Source organism: Tupaia chinensis, unplaced genomic scaffold (genome assembly GCF_000334495.1).
Source record: "Tupaia chinensis unplaced genomic scaffold, TupChi_1.0 Scaffold142716_1, whole genome shotgun sequence".
Lineage (NCBI taxonomy): Eukaryota > Metazoa > Chordata > Mammalia > Scandentia > Tupaiidae > Tupaia > Tupaia belangeri.
Window position 1 is genome coordinate 5,469,230 of NW_006202562.1, and position 15,480 is coordinate 5,484,709.

Genomic DNA, 15,480 nt, shown 5'->3' on the forward strand with positions numbered 1-15,480 from the left:
GAATTGAGAATCTGAAATAAACTCAGATGTTTATGATCAACTGAGTTCTGACACAGGTGCAAAGATAATTCACTGGGAAAATAATAGTCTTTTCAACAATGGTTCTGGGACAACTGTGTATCTACATACAGCTACTGTTCTGTTCTTTTTTTTTTTAAATGCCAGAGGATGAGGGTGCTCACCAGAGAGACAGAGAAGGAACTCCCCCAGACAGAGAAGGTTCACTTCACAGTCATTTTTCCTCCATTTCTCTTTCTCATCAAGATTTCGGGCACAGAAGCACATGCACGTGCACGCGCACACACACACACGCACACATACACACAAACACACACATGTGGCATGTTTTTCCAATCGTTCAGGCCAGGATTTGAGCCAGGGCCGGCAATGTGAGATCTGGCTTTCTATGCATAGACTTAACTGCTGTGCTGTGGGGACAGTCCTCATTGTGTATGTTGAAAACCTGATGTTAAGTGAAAGGAGCCAGATACAACATCCACATATTGTATGATCCATATTCCGAAACGTCCAGGATGGGTAAATCCGTAGAGACAGAAAGTAGACTAGTGGTTGTTGGGTTCTGAGTGAAGGGGTGAAAGGGTGACTGCTAATGGGTATAGAGTTTAATTTTGAGGCAGTAAAACCTTTCTCGAATTAGATAATAGGATGGTTTCACAGTTCTGTGACAATACCAAAGACTACTGTACTGTGGACCAGCAGATGGCACAATGGCTACATCGCTGGACTCCCACATAGTTGACCATGGTTCGAGTCCTAGACCTGGTGGCTTAAACTCATGCCGGGTGCGTGTGCGTGCGTGCCCAAGATCCCGAGAGGAGAATGGAGAAGGGATTACGGCATGGCCATCCTTCCAGGGCCTGATTTTTCACTTTCTGAATTTCTGTCTCTCTGTCTCTCTGTCTTTCTAGTGAGCACATGTGCCCTATAGCAAAAACCTCTCAAAACAAACAAACAAAAAACTACTGTGTTGTACACTTTATAGGGTGGATTTTATACAGAATATGTTGATATGAATTGTATCTCACTTAAGCTGTTTCTAGCCACAAAGAGTAGGAGTTACAACAACCTGGAGACTTATCAACCAGTATAAAATAAAATCGATATGTAGTGTTTCTTAAATAAATAAATCCAACCTCACATTCTGCAAAGCAGGACAGTTAGGCAGTCTTCATCATTTTAAAGGTCAGCAGAGTTTTCCACAGATGAGGGATTAGTTGGAAAGCGATCATAAAAAATATTCTAGGCTCTCCTTTTGGGCTTGAGGGTTGCAGCCACTTTCTCTGCCATCTGCCCACTTGTACTGTCACGCCTGAAACCCTGACACTATGCAAATGGTCCGAGCAGGGCCGGTGGCCGCCATAGGTCTGCATGCCGTCTCACCCGGTCTCGCCCCCTCTCGCCTTTGCGTGCCGCTGTCAGGGAAACTCGGCCTTCCAGGGCAGCAAGGAGCTCCAGGTGGTTGTGATGCTCCACCACGGAACCCAATTACTCAGTCTTGGCGTGTTTCTCTGGCCTCTGTAACAGAGCTACACCCGACCAAGTCACATTTGCTTCAGCACTTGTAGAAGTCTGCTTTGTCTCCAAAATGGATCGCACCGCACTTGGCCATTTTAATGTGTAATGTGTAACTCATCCCACATGTTACTTAGCCAGGTCTTGAAAGCCATTTTCAGCTTTGCCCTCGCTTTCTGTTCCCAGTGACTTCACTGGTGCCATGGCTCTGTTGTGCTTTTTTAAAAGGACTAAAATGATAAGAAGCTTTATTTTATTTTTGTTCTATTTTTTATCACCAGAGGCCAGGGAGCAGCTTGTAGTAGTTAAGGATGTCCTTGTACATGGAGCAGAAGGAGCAGATCTCACTAGTGGAAGTGAGAGGACTGCCTTGGAACTGAGAGGCCTCTTCAGCTCTGTTCTGGTAACTAAAACTTACTAGCCACTCAGCATTTCTGGGCTTTGCCAGTTAGGAAATAACTGATCCTTACAGATGCCCTCAAAGTACTGCAGGATTCTGGCTGCCTTTGTCATCGTTAAGGTTTGAATTCTATCCAGGGTTAGTGTTCAGAATATTCTTCTGCGTTCAGTTATTTTTATAATGAATTATCCAAGTGTGGAATGAATGGCATCTTTTTATTAACCAGTTTGCTGGGATAAACAGATCCCAACACTCCCCAGTTTCCCGAATAAAAGAGCGTCCTATAGAATCTCCTAGATAAAAGACAGGCATCTTCTCTGGAACACGGTAACGAAGTCCTCTAACTGTGACACTTTCATTTTCTTCAAGTAAAAAGTTAAATGAGGGGTTGAATGATTTTGCATACCACGATTTTCTTTCTTGATTCTGTTTGGCCTCATGGAGGGTCTGAGTGACTTTAGGTGGGATAACCGGATCTGTTTGCTCTTGAGAAGCAGGCGCAAGTCCTCTAAGGAAAGGCAGCGAGACAGATGGCCGGCTATTGTGTTACAGCCGTCATCTGCTGGGCCGTGAGCAAATATTAAGTGAATAATATATATGTAATTGGTGTGAAAGTACAGTTGCAACATTTCTAATATGGCTTGAAGAATGGCTGCTCCTCGAACGTTTGTATTTCATGGAATACTGCATTGAAATGTTTTTGTTTACAGGGTTAATTCATTTTAAGCTGTTGTGAAGTAAAGATTTCCCCCCATTTTTGACACCACTGTGCAATATTTTGAGTTGGAATGGCCTGTAATGGCCCCTTTTTTTCATTTTCCATAACAACACGAGCGCTAAATTATCGCCGCGCAATTATGTAAACAATGGAAATGCTTCCAGAATGAATCCTTCCTTTTAAATTTTCATTTCGTGTAATTGTCGGAAGGTTTGGAGCCGTAATAAACAAAATTATTTTACACATTTATCGTTCTAAAGGTCAATTATAAGAGAACTAAAGAAACAACACGATGCAAAATGAATGAACCAATTTCTGTTGCCATCGCCATATGTTTTTCTTATCACTTATGGTTTTTCCAGTTACTGTGTACATAGCATTCAATTAAAGCGATTCATTTACCAGGCTGAATGTGGTTTGTGTTTATAGAACTGTGCTTTGGAGGGGAGGAAACAACACGCCTCTATTTGAATTACCTGATTTTTTTGCAAGATCAGTGATAAGAGACAGATGTTCTCACCAGTTACTTTCTCATAAACCTGAATCTTTAATAAGCTGTAAATTCACAATTATCATCTTACAGTCTAGCTTTTACACTGGATGGGTCGCATCTACAGGGTCTTTTAACTAAAACAAGAAACAAACGCCGCTTCGGTGGCCTGTTCACTCACTGTATGTATCACAACATTTTGCAGAACGTATTTTATTTTCTTTGAGCAAAAGCTGGTGAAGGTCTATCAGCTGTGTGTCATGCTGGCCAACTTTCAAGAATAAACTTAATTCCTGTTTTAGATACTCATTGTCATTGAACTTATTGCTCAGTTTATTGTTTAGTCTGTTTAAAGTGGGGAAACAGAACTAGGTTTTGCTACCAGACTCAGCTGCTTGTAGTAAGTTCTAGAACGTTGTAGAATAATAAAACCTTGAAAATCTACAATGATTATTTCCTAATTTTTTTTCATTATTTGCCCTGTAAGTTACACAAGGAGTCTTCAAAAGTTCATGGAAAATGCATATTATGAAACCACTATGATTGAATTCAACATTTTTTTTGCACTAAAATAAACTTTGTGCTTTAATTCCATTTTTTCGTGAAAAGTTTAAAGGACCCATATATTCACTATGGGTAATTGCTGAGATGCTTTGTTTTATTTTATTTATTTATTTATTTTTTGGAGAGGTTTTCGCTATAGGGCGCGTACGCTCGCCAGACAGACAGAGAGAGACATAGAGACAGAAAACGAGAAATCACCCCCCAGAGGGGATGGTCACGCTGCAATCCCTTCACCTCCATTCTCCTCTCGGGATCTTGGGCACGCACACACACGCGCCCAGCGTGAGTTTTAAGCCACCGGGTCCGGGACGCAAACCGCGGTCGACTACGTGGGAATCCAGCGACATAGCCATTACGCTTACTGCTGGTTCCCCGGAAATGCTTTATTAAGGATGATGCTTGAGAGCACTAATTTCTAGAGCTCTTTAATTTCTGGGATAATGTATCTAAGAGGCTCATTTGTGCCACGTTTGAAATATTTCAGGGGCCAGTAGGTGGCACAGTGGTTAGGATGCTGGACTTCTACATGGCCTACCATGGTTCGAGTCCCACACCTGGTAGCTTGCTTTCTCACCTTTTTTCTCTGGTGAGCACATGTGCCATGTAGCAAATTAAATAATAATGATAAATAAAAAATTTTGCCACACATTTTTACAAAATAATTCTTGAAAAAGATATTTCAAAGTCTTTCTGTAAATCAACAAAGTAATAGTTCACTAAATTATACAATCTAAAATCCCTAAAGTAAATTCTACCAAATAAAAATCTTCAAGGTCCTTAGCTGTTTGAAAAAAAACTTTCTTACTTGCTACTCTGTTTAGCTCTGTATGGCCCTGTTCAGTTTACAGAGACATATATGAACACATCTATTTCCCATCAGTTTCAACTAAAGGGAGAGCCCCCCCCCCCATTTTCACAGAAGAGAAATGTCACACTCTAGGCATGACAGTATCTGCCCATGAGGACATGCATGAGACTTTGACCCCAGGCCTTGGGGCCCAAGTTCTACAGTTCTTTTCATCACACCAGAGTCAAGAGTTGAGTACAGGGCATTTCTCACTTGTGGTCACATTGGAGGCAGCTCTGACAGCACCGAATCATCATGGGAGCCAGGGCCCTCCCGGGCTGCCAGTCCTGTAGTGCTCTCAGTCAGGCCCCTGGACTCGATGGATGGAGGAACTGCTCCCACATCCCCCTGACCTTGCCAATTGCCCTTCCTTTAGTTAAAGAGAGGCTTTTCGCTATAGGGCACAGGTGCTCACTGGAGAGACAGAGACAGAAAGCAAGAAATCACCCCCAAGAGGGATGGCACACCACAATCCCTTCTCCTCCATTCTCCTCTCAGGATCTTGGGCGTACATGCGCATGCGCCTTGTGTGAGTTTTAAGCCACCGGTCTGCGACTTGAACTGTGGTCGACTACATGGGAGTCCAATGATATAACCATTATGCCATCTGCTGGTCCCGTAAATTGCCCTTTGTAACAAGAAGTGGTCAAGGACCCAGACAATTCACTGAACTGAGATATTTTTAGCCAAATTTCAGTAACATTAGCTTACTGTCACTGGATTAATTTCAGGAGTATTTTCTGTTTACGACAAAGGATAGTCATTTTCCAGAACAATTTTCTTTAAATTCAAGAAGAGCGAGTCACTTTGATAAACCTATTAGGCAAAGAACATTTGCCTTGGATGTGGACATGGTAAAGGATGGGAGGGTTATACATGTTTGGGAAGGGCTACCTGTCCTTGTGTATATAAAGCCTCTAAGGCTGTGAAGAAAGTTTGAGAGTCTTGAGATTTTTACTTCATCTTGCCACAGATCCCATTTATAGTCATCATCTTGACCTATCTCAGGAAAGGTGAAAGTCAGATTCTACTATGAGTCAGAAGTGAGCAGAGCACTTCGCTGGCGTCCCTTGGTTGGAAGTTTGCTGCTGCTCTCTTTTGAGCCCATGTGATTGTTTATGATTTCAAAATGTTATCCAAAGGAGCCAATAGGTGACAAGGTGTGGTTAAGGTCCTGGACTCCCTTAGGGCTGACCACGGTTTGAATCCTAGACCTGGCAGCTTGAAAATCACACCAGGCATGTGTATGTATGTGTGCCCAAGATCCCAGGAGGAAAATGGAAGAAAAGGGATTGTGATGTGGCCATCCCCATTGGGGAGGTGATTTCTCACTTTTCCTTTCACTGTGTCTCTCTTTTTCTTTCTGGAAAGTGCACATGCCCAATGGCAAAAACTAAAAGAAAAAAAATTACATAGATCAAATCTTTGTGTCATTCCGTTTCAGTGCGGGTAAGCAAAAAAAAAAAAAAAAAAACAGACACCTGGCCACAGTTGAGCTGACTGGTCATACAGTCCCCCTTCAGCCCCCACATTAACCTCCCCCAGCGCTGTCTTTGGCGACTCCCAGCACAGGCCCTGCTTCTCCTCGGGCACTGTCTTTCGTGGGTGGCAGGATCGGGTAGGCTAGCCATCTGTTACTTTGCCCTCTCTCTCTGATCTTCTTGCCCATAGAAACAGGTTCCGTTGAAGTGACTGGCTGAGGTCCAGGCGCTGGGGGGGCCGTGCAACTTCATGTCAGCTACACACATACCCATTGTCGTTTGCATCAATAGCAACTTAGTAATTTTTTTTGAATGCCCCATTTTACAGATCATCGCCTTGACACATACGAAGCTTACCAAGCAATGCACACTCCATTTACGGATCGCTGCTGTAGCTCGTTCAAGGATTTAGTTTGTAATTCCCATAAACTTATGCCAGCAATGCATTTTTTAAATTAAAACTCTAAATTCCAGTGGTGAAAATGACTTATTTAAGTATGTGCTAAAGATTTTTAAAACCCACAGGCTTCAAGGTTTAGTTCCTCATCTCAACAGATGGAATGAGCACAACCATAACAAAGTTAACATCATGGCTGTTTGCATTATTAATCTTCACATGCATGGCATTCTGCTACCTCGCTGGCCAGGTTTGCACGAATCCTTTCATTGCGGCATATGTCAACAGAAACGTGCTTCCATCTGCTGCGGATAGCTTGATGCCTGATATTCCGAGACAAGGCCCAGCACAATGCGTACCTCTGTGAGTAATTACAGGTGTGTGGTGAGGAGCCCAGGGCATTAATCAGAGGCTTAATTATGAAAAAGGTGGATCTTTTGTTCCAGTCTTGGAGCGAGAGTCTACCACACACTTTCTAAACTACAGCGTCCATCTGCTCGGCCCCTTAGAATGTTTGCCTTGGCTGATATGGACCCTAACGTGTATCAAAGGACGTGATTAAAGCAGGCTTAAACATTAACCTGGAAGAAGCGTGGTTCAGTTTTCTTTCCTTTGCTTTTTCCTTCCTTTTACTTATCTATCTATCTAGCTGTCTGTATATCTGTTTATTTTCGGTGTAGGAAAAAGTCTGTTGAAATACTTAAACTTGAAATTAGTACTTATCTGTTTACCATATGGGAACTCTAATTAAGTACTGTACAGTCAACTATGTACCAAAAAATAAGGCTTAGGAAAAAATATTTTGCAAGCATATGTCATTCTTTTTGAAGGAAAAAAAGCTTAAATTAGGTTATGTTATTATGGAGGATTTAAGCTACCATGTTAAAATTTTGTGTGTTTCTACTTTGCTTAATTTAACTGAACTAAATCAGAATTATTTTAAATGATTTTTCAAACAGCCACATCAAAATTTAAGAAAAAGAATCAGAGTGTTTGGATTTTGCTTCCTACTGGTATATTGAGACTACGTATAGGTCGTGTAACTTCCGTCGCATAACTGCAGTGTCTTACTTCTGTGCGTTCGATTAATGTGCCTGCCTAAAACTGCGTAAAAAGAAGCCAGAGGTTTTCTTACTCACCCCTCTTGCACACACTTACCACCATACACACATGCACAGATGGCCCCAGAGCCAAAGTCTGGCCATGGGTAAAGTGAAGCTTTCCAGTGGTGAAGCCCTGGTCTGCAACGGGCAGAGACAGGTGACTGCCTAACAGCAGAGCAGGGGCAGGGGAGCGGCCAGCACAGGCCCAGTCACTGGTGTCTGAGAGGACAGTGCTCTTTACACTGCATACTGTGCAGAAGGCTTCCTGTTACATTCTGTCCTTGCACTTTTGGTCACACTCGTGCTCAAATCCAAACCGACTCCCAGACTTTCACCTACCACTGATCACATCGTTATCCTAGTTCTCCAGCATTCCCACTTCTTAGTTGATAAAATTATTCAAGGAGTGAAAATTCTCATCTCTTTCACTACTTTAAGATTTTTAATGTAACCTTAACTTTTGACAATTGAAAGTTAAAGACTGAATGTAGTCTTTGTTTTGTGAAAGTTTGGAGGTCTTATTTATATACCCACCTCATTATTCCTGTACTCTGTCCAAGGAGCCCAGCTTTAGATGGAAGACAGAAGAAATGCTAGTCTTGGGACCAGCAGTTAGTGTAATGGCTATGTCACTGGACTTCCACGTAGTCAACCATGGTTTGAGTCCCAGACCCAGCGGCTTAAACTCACGCCGAGCGCGTGTGTGTGTGTGCCCAAGATCCCGAGAGGAGAATGGAGGAGAAGGGATTGAGGGATTGCAGTGTGGCCATCCCCCCTGGGGGGTGATTTCTCACTTTCTGTCTCTCTCTGTCTCTCTCTGTCTATCTGGCGAGTGCACGTGCCCTATAGCAAAAGACTCTCATAAAAAGAAAAAAAAAAAAGAAATGCTAGTCCCACTGCCACAGCGTAAGAGTTTAGACAAGTCATTTTACAGTTTGGTGTGTCTATTCTCCTACTTGTAAAATAGGTACAGTAACCCTTAGTGTGCCCCTGTCACTGAAGCATCTCTGTCATCTCTGTGCTCCAAGATTATTATACAGTTGGTCATATGTATACACCACCTCACCACTTTAGGCTTTCGTTCTTGAAAAATGACAACCATGTTTTCTTATCTTCCCCTTTAGGATGTCTTAAATACCATTATAAGGCACTGTCCGCCACGCTTTTTCTCCCTGGGTCTGCCTGGCTTCTCGATGCTGGTGGGGGACTTCATCACGGCTGCTGCCAGGGTCCTCAGTACAGACATGTTGGCGGTGAGTATGACAATGCTCAGCCCCGATCTCCCAGGAGGCTTCACAATCGCTAACAAGGTTCAGATTTCTCCACTCTTAACAGGTGTTGACTCATTAGTGCAATGTGAAACTGGGCTCTCAGGCTAGATACCCCGGCAGCTGATGTGTGAAATTGTAGGATAAGATGACACACTGGTATCGGAAAGGCGTTTCATCAAAAGGCCAAAGTGTGAGAAATCATATCCTCACTAATATTTCAGCACATTTACACAGTCAGAGGCAGGACCTGTCTCCTAAAATCTAATTAGCATTTTCTGGGACCTGGTGGTGCAGACATGCATGTCTGCAGTGAAGAGAGAATCACTAGCAGCAAGGTACACTATTTTCTAAAAGTTAAGTCTTGGTTATTATAAGCCTGATAAAAAACGTTTTCTTAAAATGTTAGAATACTAAAATATTAACCAAATATTGAATATATATTAGTAACGTACCAGAAAAATCAGGCAGGACTTTTACACTGAAAAAAAAAATTGGAAGCAAGTAGACTAAATGAGCATTAAGGTCTAAAAAAAGAATTTATTTTCAATCTCTCCACTTACCTCCACTATCAAGGTAATGTCTTAATATCTATGGAGAGAATACCCATATACATTTAAACTTAAAGGGTCTTTCTCTTTTGTGTGTTACCTATTTGGGGGTCATTCTTTCTCCTTCAAGTGATGTAAATAAAATGAGCTTTACCATTTACCCGAGAGTTGTGCTGAAGTCGGTATGACTCTCCAGCAGCCTCAGTTTTCTTTGATGCATGGTTACTTTCTCACTCTTCTCGTTTCTTCTGTGCAGGATAATTCAAACTCTAAGCCCCAGCTTTTAAATTAAAAATGTTTAATACTTTGTGTAATTGGTATTTCATGATGGTATTTTCATGTACTAAATTTTTCTCATAAGAATGCATTCAAAAGCAAAGAGAATGGAAAAGAGAAGCAGAAGAGCAGAATGAGGGAAGGAAAATGGAAGAAGAAAAATGTTGAATTTCTTCAACTTTTTTTTGTAAAAACTGTGACAATTTTTTATACTTCATTATTTCTGAAAATGATTTTAGAAAAGTTGATCTCAAACAACCTTCAAATTTCATTTTTTCAAAATCTGTCATTTTGTTTTTCATTATCTTGGGTCTTAGGAGGACATGATTTACAAATCTGTGCTGATGGCCTATCTCCTCTCTTTTAATCCTTCTAATGAACTGGCAAAAGCCCGTTACCAATCATGCATACACGGTAGCTCTACGGTTTTTATATGGTTTTGACAAGTTGTTTCAAGACAGTTCTGAATTATCACTTAGTCTGACTTAAACAATAAAGAATTCAAACATGAAGTTTAACTTGCTACTAAATCTTGTCATGCTGACTTTCAGAAATGTCTGACCTTGGGAATCATCTATAAAATATGTAAAATGTTACATATGCTTTACTTGATACTATATATAAACCACCCTAACAGTGCCTCTAATTCAATTGACATAGTGAAGACCAAAAATATAAAGTAGATATTACTATCTTATCTTCAGTTCCTGCCTGTAGTGTATTAATGAACACAAATCAAAATATAGGTGAGTCAGCTTGGTTCTGAGACATTGAAAGGCTTTCCCTGTCAGTTATTTATGTATCTAACCAGTTACATATCTGAATATAAAACCAATCTCCATTAGATTTTAAGATGGCACTCACCATCTTTGTAAAAAGTTGAGCATTTGATTGACATCCAATGCATGTATGCTTTGGGGAAAACCATATTGTGTGCTATAAAGATGTACAATGATTAAATGTTAAATAAAAATCATTTTAAATTAAAAGCAAAAGTTGAGCATTTCTAATCAAGTACTAATCACATCTTTAGAAGGAGCACATAGTGATAGCACTTACTGAACTGTAATTACTGTCAAAATTTTAAAAATTGAAAATATCCATTTAACCATAGGCCAGTCTTACTTAAATCAGTACCGTCCAATAAAAAATATCCTGTCAGCCATTTCTGATCTGAATTCTAGTGTAGGAGATCAGTTAAATTATGGTACCTATGGAAAAGTCAAGACATTTCTTTTTTTGTCATAAATAAAAAAGTTGGCGATAGCCACTATTACTCATTAGTAGCTTGGTTTTGTTTTTGTTTTTGAGATAAGATATTAACTCTACTGCTCTGCTCTGACTTCTTAATGCCAGCAAAGATCACTTCTGTTCCAGGATGTACTTCTTGGGACTCTCCAAATACTCCATCAGCGGGTCCTCTCTCCAAGTGATGCCTTTGTTCTTGTGGCGTCTGTGTAAGAGAATCCAGGGGCCTGACTTGTCTTCTGCCCAGTGCCGACTATGGGAATTTGGGCCAGTCTTGTGCTTGCCTCTCTTTTCCACGGTATGGCACTGGGCACACTTCAGAACAAGAATCTTCTAGTCTTTCTCAGCATCACCCATTTTTAAGTCTCTCTTTGGTTGCTCATGGTACAAAGGGTCCCACTCAGAAGCTGGACATTTGCTCTCAAATTTATTTTCAGCCATTAAAATTTACACTGAAAATAGTTATGATACAAACAGGAAAAGCATGCTTCCTTATTGAAGCATTACTTGTTAGGGGAATTTCTTTATTATCCATTACTTGTTAGGGGAATTTCCTGCAAAAATACTTGGAAAATACGTGGTCATTTTCTTTGAAAATTTAACTTTCAGCTGAATGAGCTATTAAAATAGCTTTTCAGACTTACAGTTGGCCAACAGGTATAAAAAAAGAAAAAGCTGCTCAACCTCACTAATCATCAGGGAAATGGAAATTAAAATCACAATGAGAGGAACCAGTAGATGGTGTAGCAGTTATGTTGCTGAACTCTCATGTAGTAAACCATGGTTCAAGTCCCCGATCTGGCAACTTAAAACTCACACCAGGCACGTGTGTGTGCTTGCCTGGGAGGAGAATGAAGGAGAAAGGATTGCAGCATGGCCATCCCCTCTGGGAAATGATTTCTCACTTTCTGTCTCTTTGTCTCTGTCTGCTAAGTGAGTGCACGTGCCCTATAGCAAAAATCTCTCAAAAAAAAGAAAAAAAGAAAAGAAAGAAATCACAGATGAGAGGAATTGGCACAAAAACAGGGATGTGAACCAATGTAGCAGAATAGAGACCCCAGAAATAAATCCCAAAACTTATGACCAACAGACTTTTGACAGAGGGCACCAGTCAATTCAGTGGGGAGAAGAAAACCTCTTTATCAAATAGTGTTGGGAAAACTAGGTATCCCACCAGCAGAAAGATGAAACTGGACCTCTCTCTCTTACCATTAACAAAAAATCAGCTCAAAATGGGTCAAAGATCTAAACCTAAGGCCTTAAACTGCTGTTGGATAATGCAGGTGAAACGCAGAGACATCAGAACAAGCAAATACTTCTGAAATAAGACCCTTAAAGCATAGACAATAATCCGAAAAATAGACAAATGGGATAACATCAGGATAAAAAGTTCTGCTCAGCAAAAGAAACAATAATTAGAGTGAAGTGGCAACACTCAGAGTGGGAGAATGTATTTACAAACTATACCTCAGAAAAGGGACTGATAATCAGAATATACAGGGAACTCAAGCAGCTTACACCCACCTAAATAAATAAATAACCCAATTAAAAGATGGGCAAATGAGCTGAAGAGACAACTCTCTAAGGAAGACACATGAACAGCCAGACAGCATCTGAAAAAATGCTCAGTTTCCCTCACCATAAGGGAAATCCAAATCAAAACCACAATGAGATACCACCTAACCCCAGTCAGAATGGCTTAGATTTAAAAAATTAAAAATGGAGACATTACAGTACATTGAGCTCCATAGAGACACTGCTAGAGCAAGTGAAAGCTGGATGGGCACTTGGCAACTCTGTGCCTCACAGAGGAAAGATAACTAAACATGGGCAAAGGAGAGCCTAAGAAGCCAAGAGGCAAAATGTCCTCATAAGCATTCTTTGTGCAAACTTGCCTGGAGGAGCACCAGAAAAAACACCCAGATACTTCAGTCAGCTTCTCAGAGTTTTCTAAGAAGTTCTCAGAGGTGAAAGACCATGTCTGCTAAAGAGAAAGGAAAGTTTGAAGATATGGCAAAAGAGGACAAGGCCCATTATGAAAGAGAAATGAAGGGACCAGCAATTAGCGTAATGGCTATGCCGCTGGACTCCCATGTAGTCAACCATGGTTCGAGTCCCGGACCCGGTGGCTCAAACTCATGCCAGGCGTGTGTGCATGCGTGCCCAAGATCCCGAGAGGAGAATGGAGGAGAAGGGATTGCCGCATGGCCATCCCCCCGGGTGGTGATTTCTCTCTTTCTGTCTTTGTCTCTCTCTCTGTCTCTCTGGCAAGTACATGTTCCCTATAGTAAAACCCTCTCAAAAAAAAAGAGAGAGAGAGAAATGAAAACCTATATCCCGTTTAAAGGGGAAACAAAAAAGAAATTCAAGATCTTAATGCACCCAAGAGGCCTCCTTTGGCCTTGTTTCTTGTTCTAGTCTCAGTGTTGCCCCCAAATCAAAGGAGAGCATCCTGGCCTCTCCATTATTGCTGTTGCAAAGAAACTGGGAGAGATATGAAATAACACTGCTGCAGATGATGAACAGCATTATGAAAAAAAGGCTGCTAAGCTCAAGGAAAAATACAAAAAGGACATTGCTGCATACTGAGCTAAAGGAAAGCCTGGTGCAAAAAAAAAAAAAAAGGAGTTGTCAAGGCTGAAAAGAAAAAGAAAAGGAAGAGGAAGAGAGGAAGGAGGTGAAGAGGATAAGTTAATTCTAGCGCCATTTCCCTCCCCCTTTCTATAAAGCGTTTAACCCCCCTATACACAATTCACTTCTTTTAAAGAAAAAATTGAAATATAAGGATGTGTAAGTTTTTGTTTTTGTTTTTTGAGAGTTTTTCACTGTAGGGTGCGTGCACTCGCCAGAAAGAGAGAGACAGAGAGACAGAAAGCAAGAAACCACCCCCCCAGGGGGAATGGCCATGCTACAATCCCTTCTCCTCCATTCACCTCTCGGGATCTTGGGCACACACACACACACCCAGCATGAGTTTAAGCCACTGGGTCTGGGACTTGAACCACAGTCGACTACATGGGATTCCAGCAACATAGCCATTTCACCAACTGCTGGTCCCCAAGGCTGTGTAAGTTTTGTTTTTAAACTGTACATCTTTTTTGATAATAGTTAACACATTACTGAATGTGTCTTTAGATAATCCTGTCCTGGTGGTATTTTCAATAGCCACTAACCTTGCCTGGTACAGTATGGGGAAGTTTAAAGTAGGAACTTGGAATGGAAGTTTAAAGTAGGAACTTGTTGGTGCACAGCACAAATTAGATATATGGGGATGGTAGTTTTTTCATCTTCAGATTGTTGTAAAAAACCAGATGTTGAGGAATGGAAAGCAGCACTCAGAAGGATGAGGAGAATTGTTTATTATGCCAGTGGACACGGAGGAGTTAACACTCTAAATCTCTGGTCCCAACTGGGGATTGGACACAGTCTTTTATGGGGGAATTGGGGAAAGGGAGGTCTCAGGGTGGGAATTGGGCTCAGATCCCACCTTACAGTGCCTAAGGGAGGAGTTGGAGAAGGAAATCTAATCTATTCAAGATGCCAATCCATTCAAGGTACTAATCCATTCAAAGTACTAATCTATTCAAGGTACTAACCCACCCAAGGTTTTCAGGTTACCCTGTAGCTCCAGGGAGGGGCAATAAGTTTGTTGGAGGACAGAAACCTTAGACAGCTTTCAGCCCTGAGTTATTAGTCATAGGAATTTAATAGTTTATAATGGAGGCACTACACCAAGATGGAATCACTCCTCCAAGATGGAATCTCACCTACTTCAAAATGTCTCTGATGCAATTTATATGAAATAATTCTTACTATGTTAACTGACTACCACTCTGTAATTGCAAAAAAAAAAAAATTAAGCTGTTTTGTTGACATTCTGAATGCTGTTAGGTAAATACATTTTTTTTAATTAAAAATAAAAAAAATAATGATAAGTGCTGGTGAAGCTGTAGTGAAAGGGAAACTCACCTACACTGTTGGTGGGAATGTAAATCAGCGCATTCACTGTAGAGAGCAATATGGAGGTTCCTCAAAGACCTAAAGATAAAACTACCATATGATCCGGCAATTCCACTCCTGGGTATCTACCCAAAGGATAGGAATACACTCTGTTAGAAAAGTACATGCACTTACATGTTTACTGTGGCATTATTCACAATTGCTAAGACATTGAACCCACTCAAATGTCCATGAACAGATGAATGGATTGAAAAAGTGTGGCACATATACACTATGGAATACTACTCAACCATAAAAATCAGTAAGACCATGGCATTTGATAGAAAGTGTATGAATGTGAAAGATTAACTGCTAAGTGAAGCAAATCAGACTATGAAAAAGAGACATTGTATGTCCCATTTAATATATGCTGAATGTCCGCACTCTATGGCAGAAACGGAAAGACTGGAAGATAAAAAGCATGAAAAATAATTGTGGATCTAGAGACAGTGTGGAAGAAGGGTGAGAAATGGGAGAGGATAAAAGGAAGGGAATCAAGGGGGAAAAGAAAGAAGCAAAACATTTATGAGACACAAAAATGGAAAATTATCTGTTGATGATGGCATGTATGATAATATCTTTAACTAGACTAATACACCATGTAT

General features: G+C 40.9%; 1 protein-coding gene across 1 annotated transcript in view; it reads left to right on the plus strand.

Annotated features, from left to right (window-relative positions):
* Window positions 1-15,480, plus strand: part of RALGAPA2 (Ral GTPase activating protein catalytic subunit alpha 2) — a gene marked incomplete at its 5' end in the record, with an annotated part of 330,762 nt that overhangs the window by 156,426 nt on the left and 158,856 nt on the right. Inside the window, 1 exon segment of the mRNA XM_027766356.1 lies at window positions 8,658-8,786. Coding sequence (XP_027622157.1) covers window positions 8,658-8,786 — 129 coding nt within the window.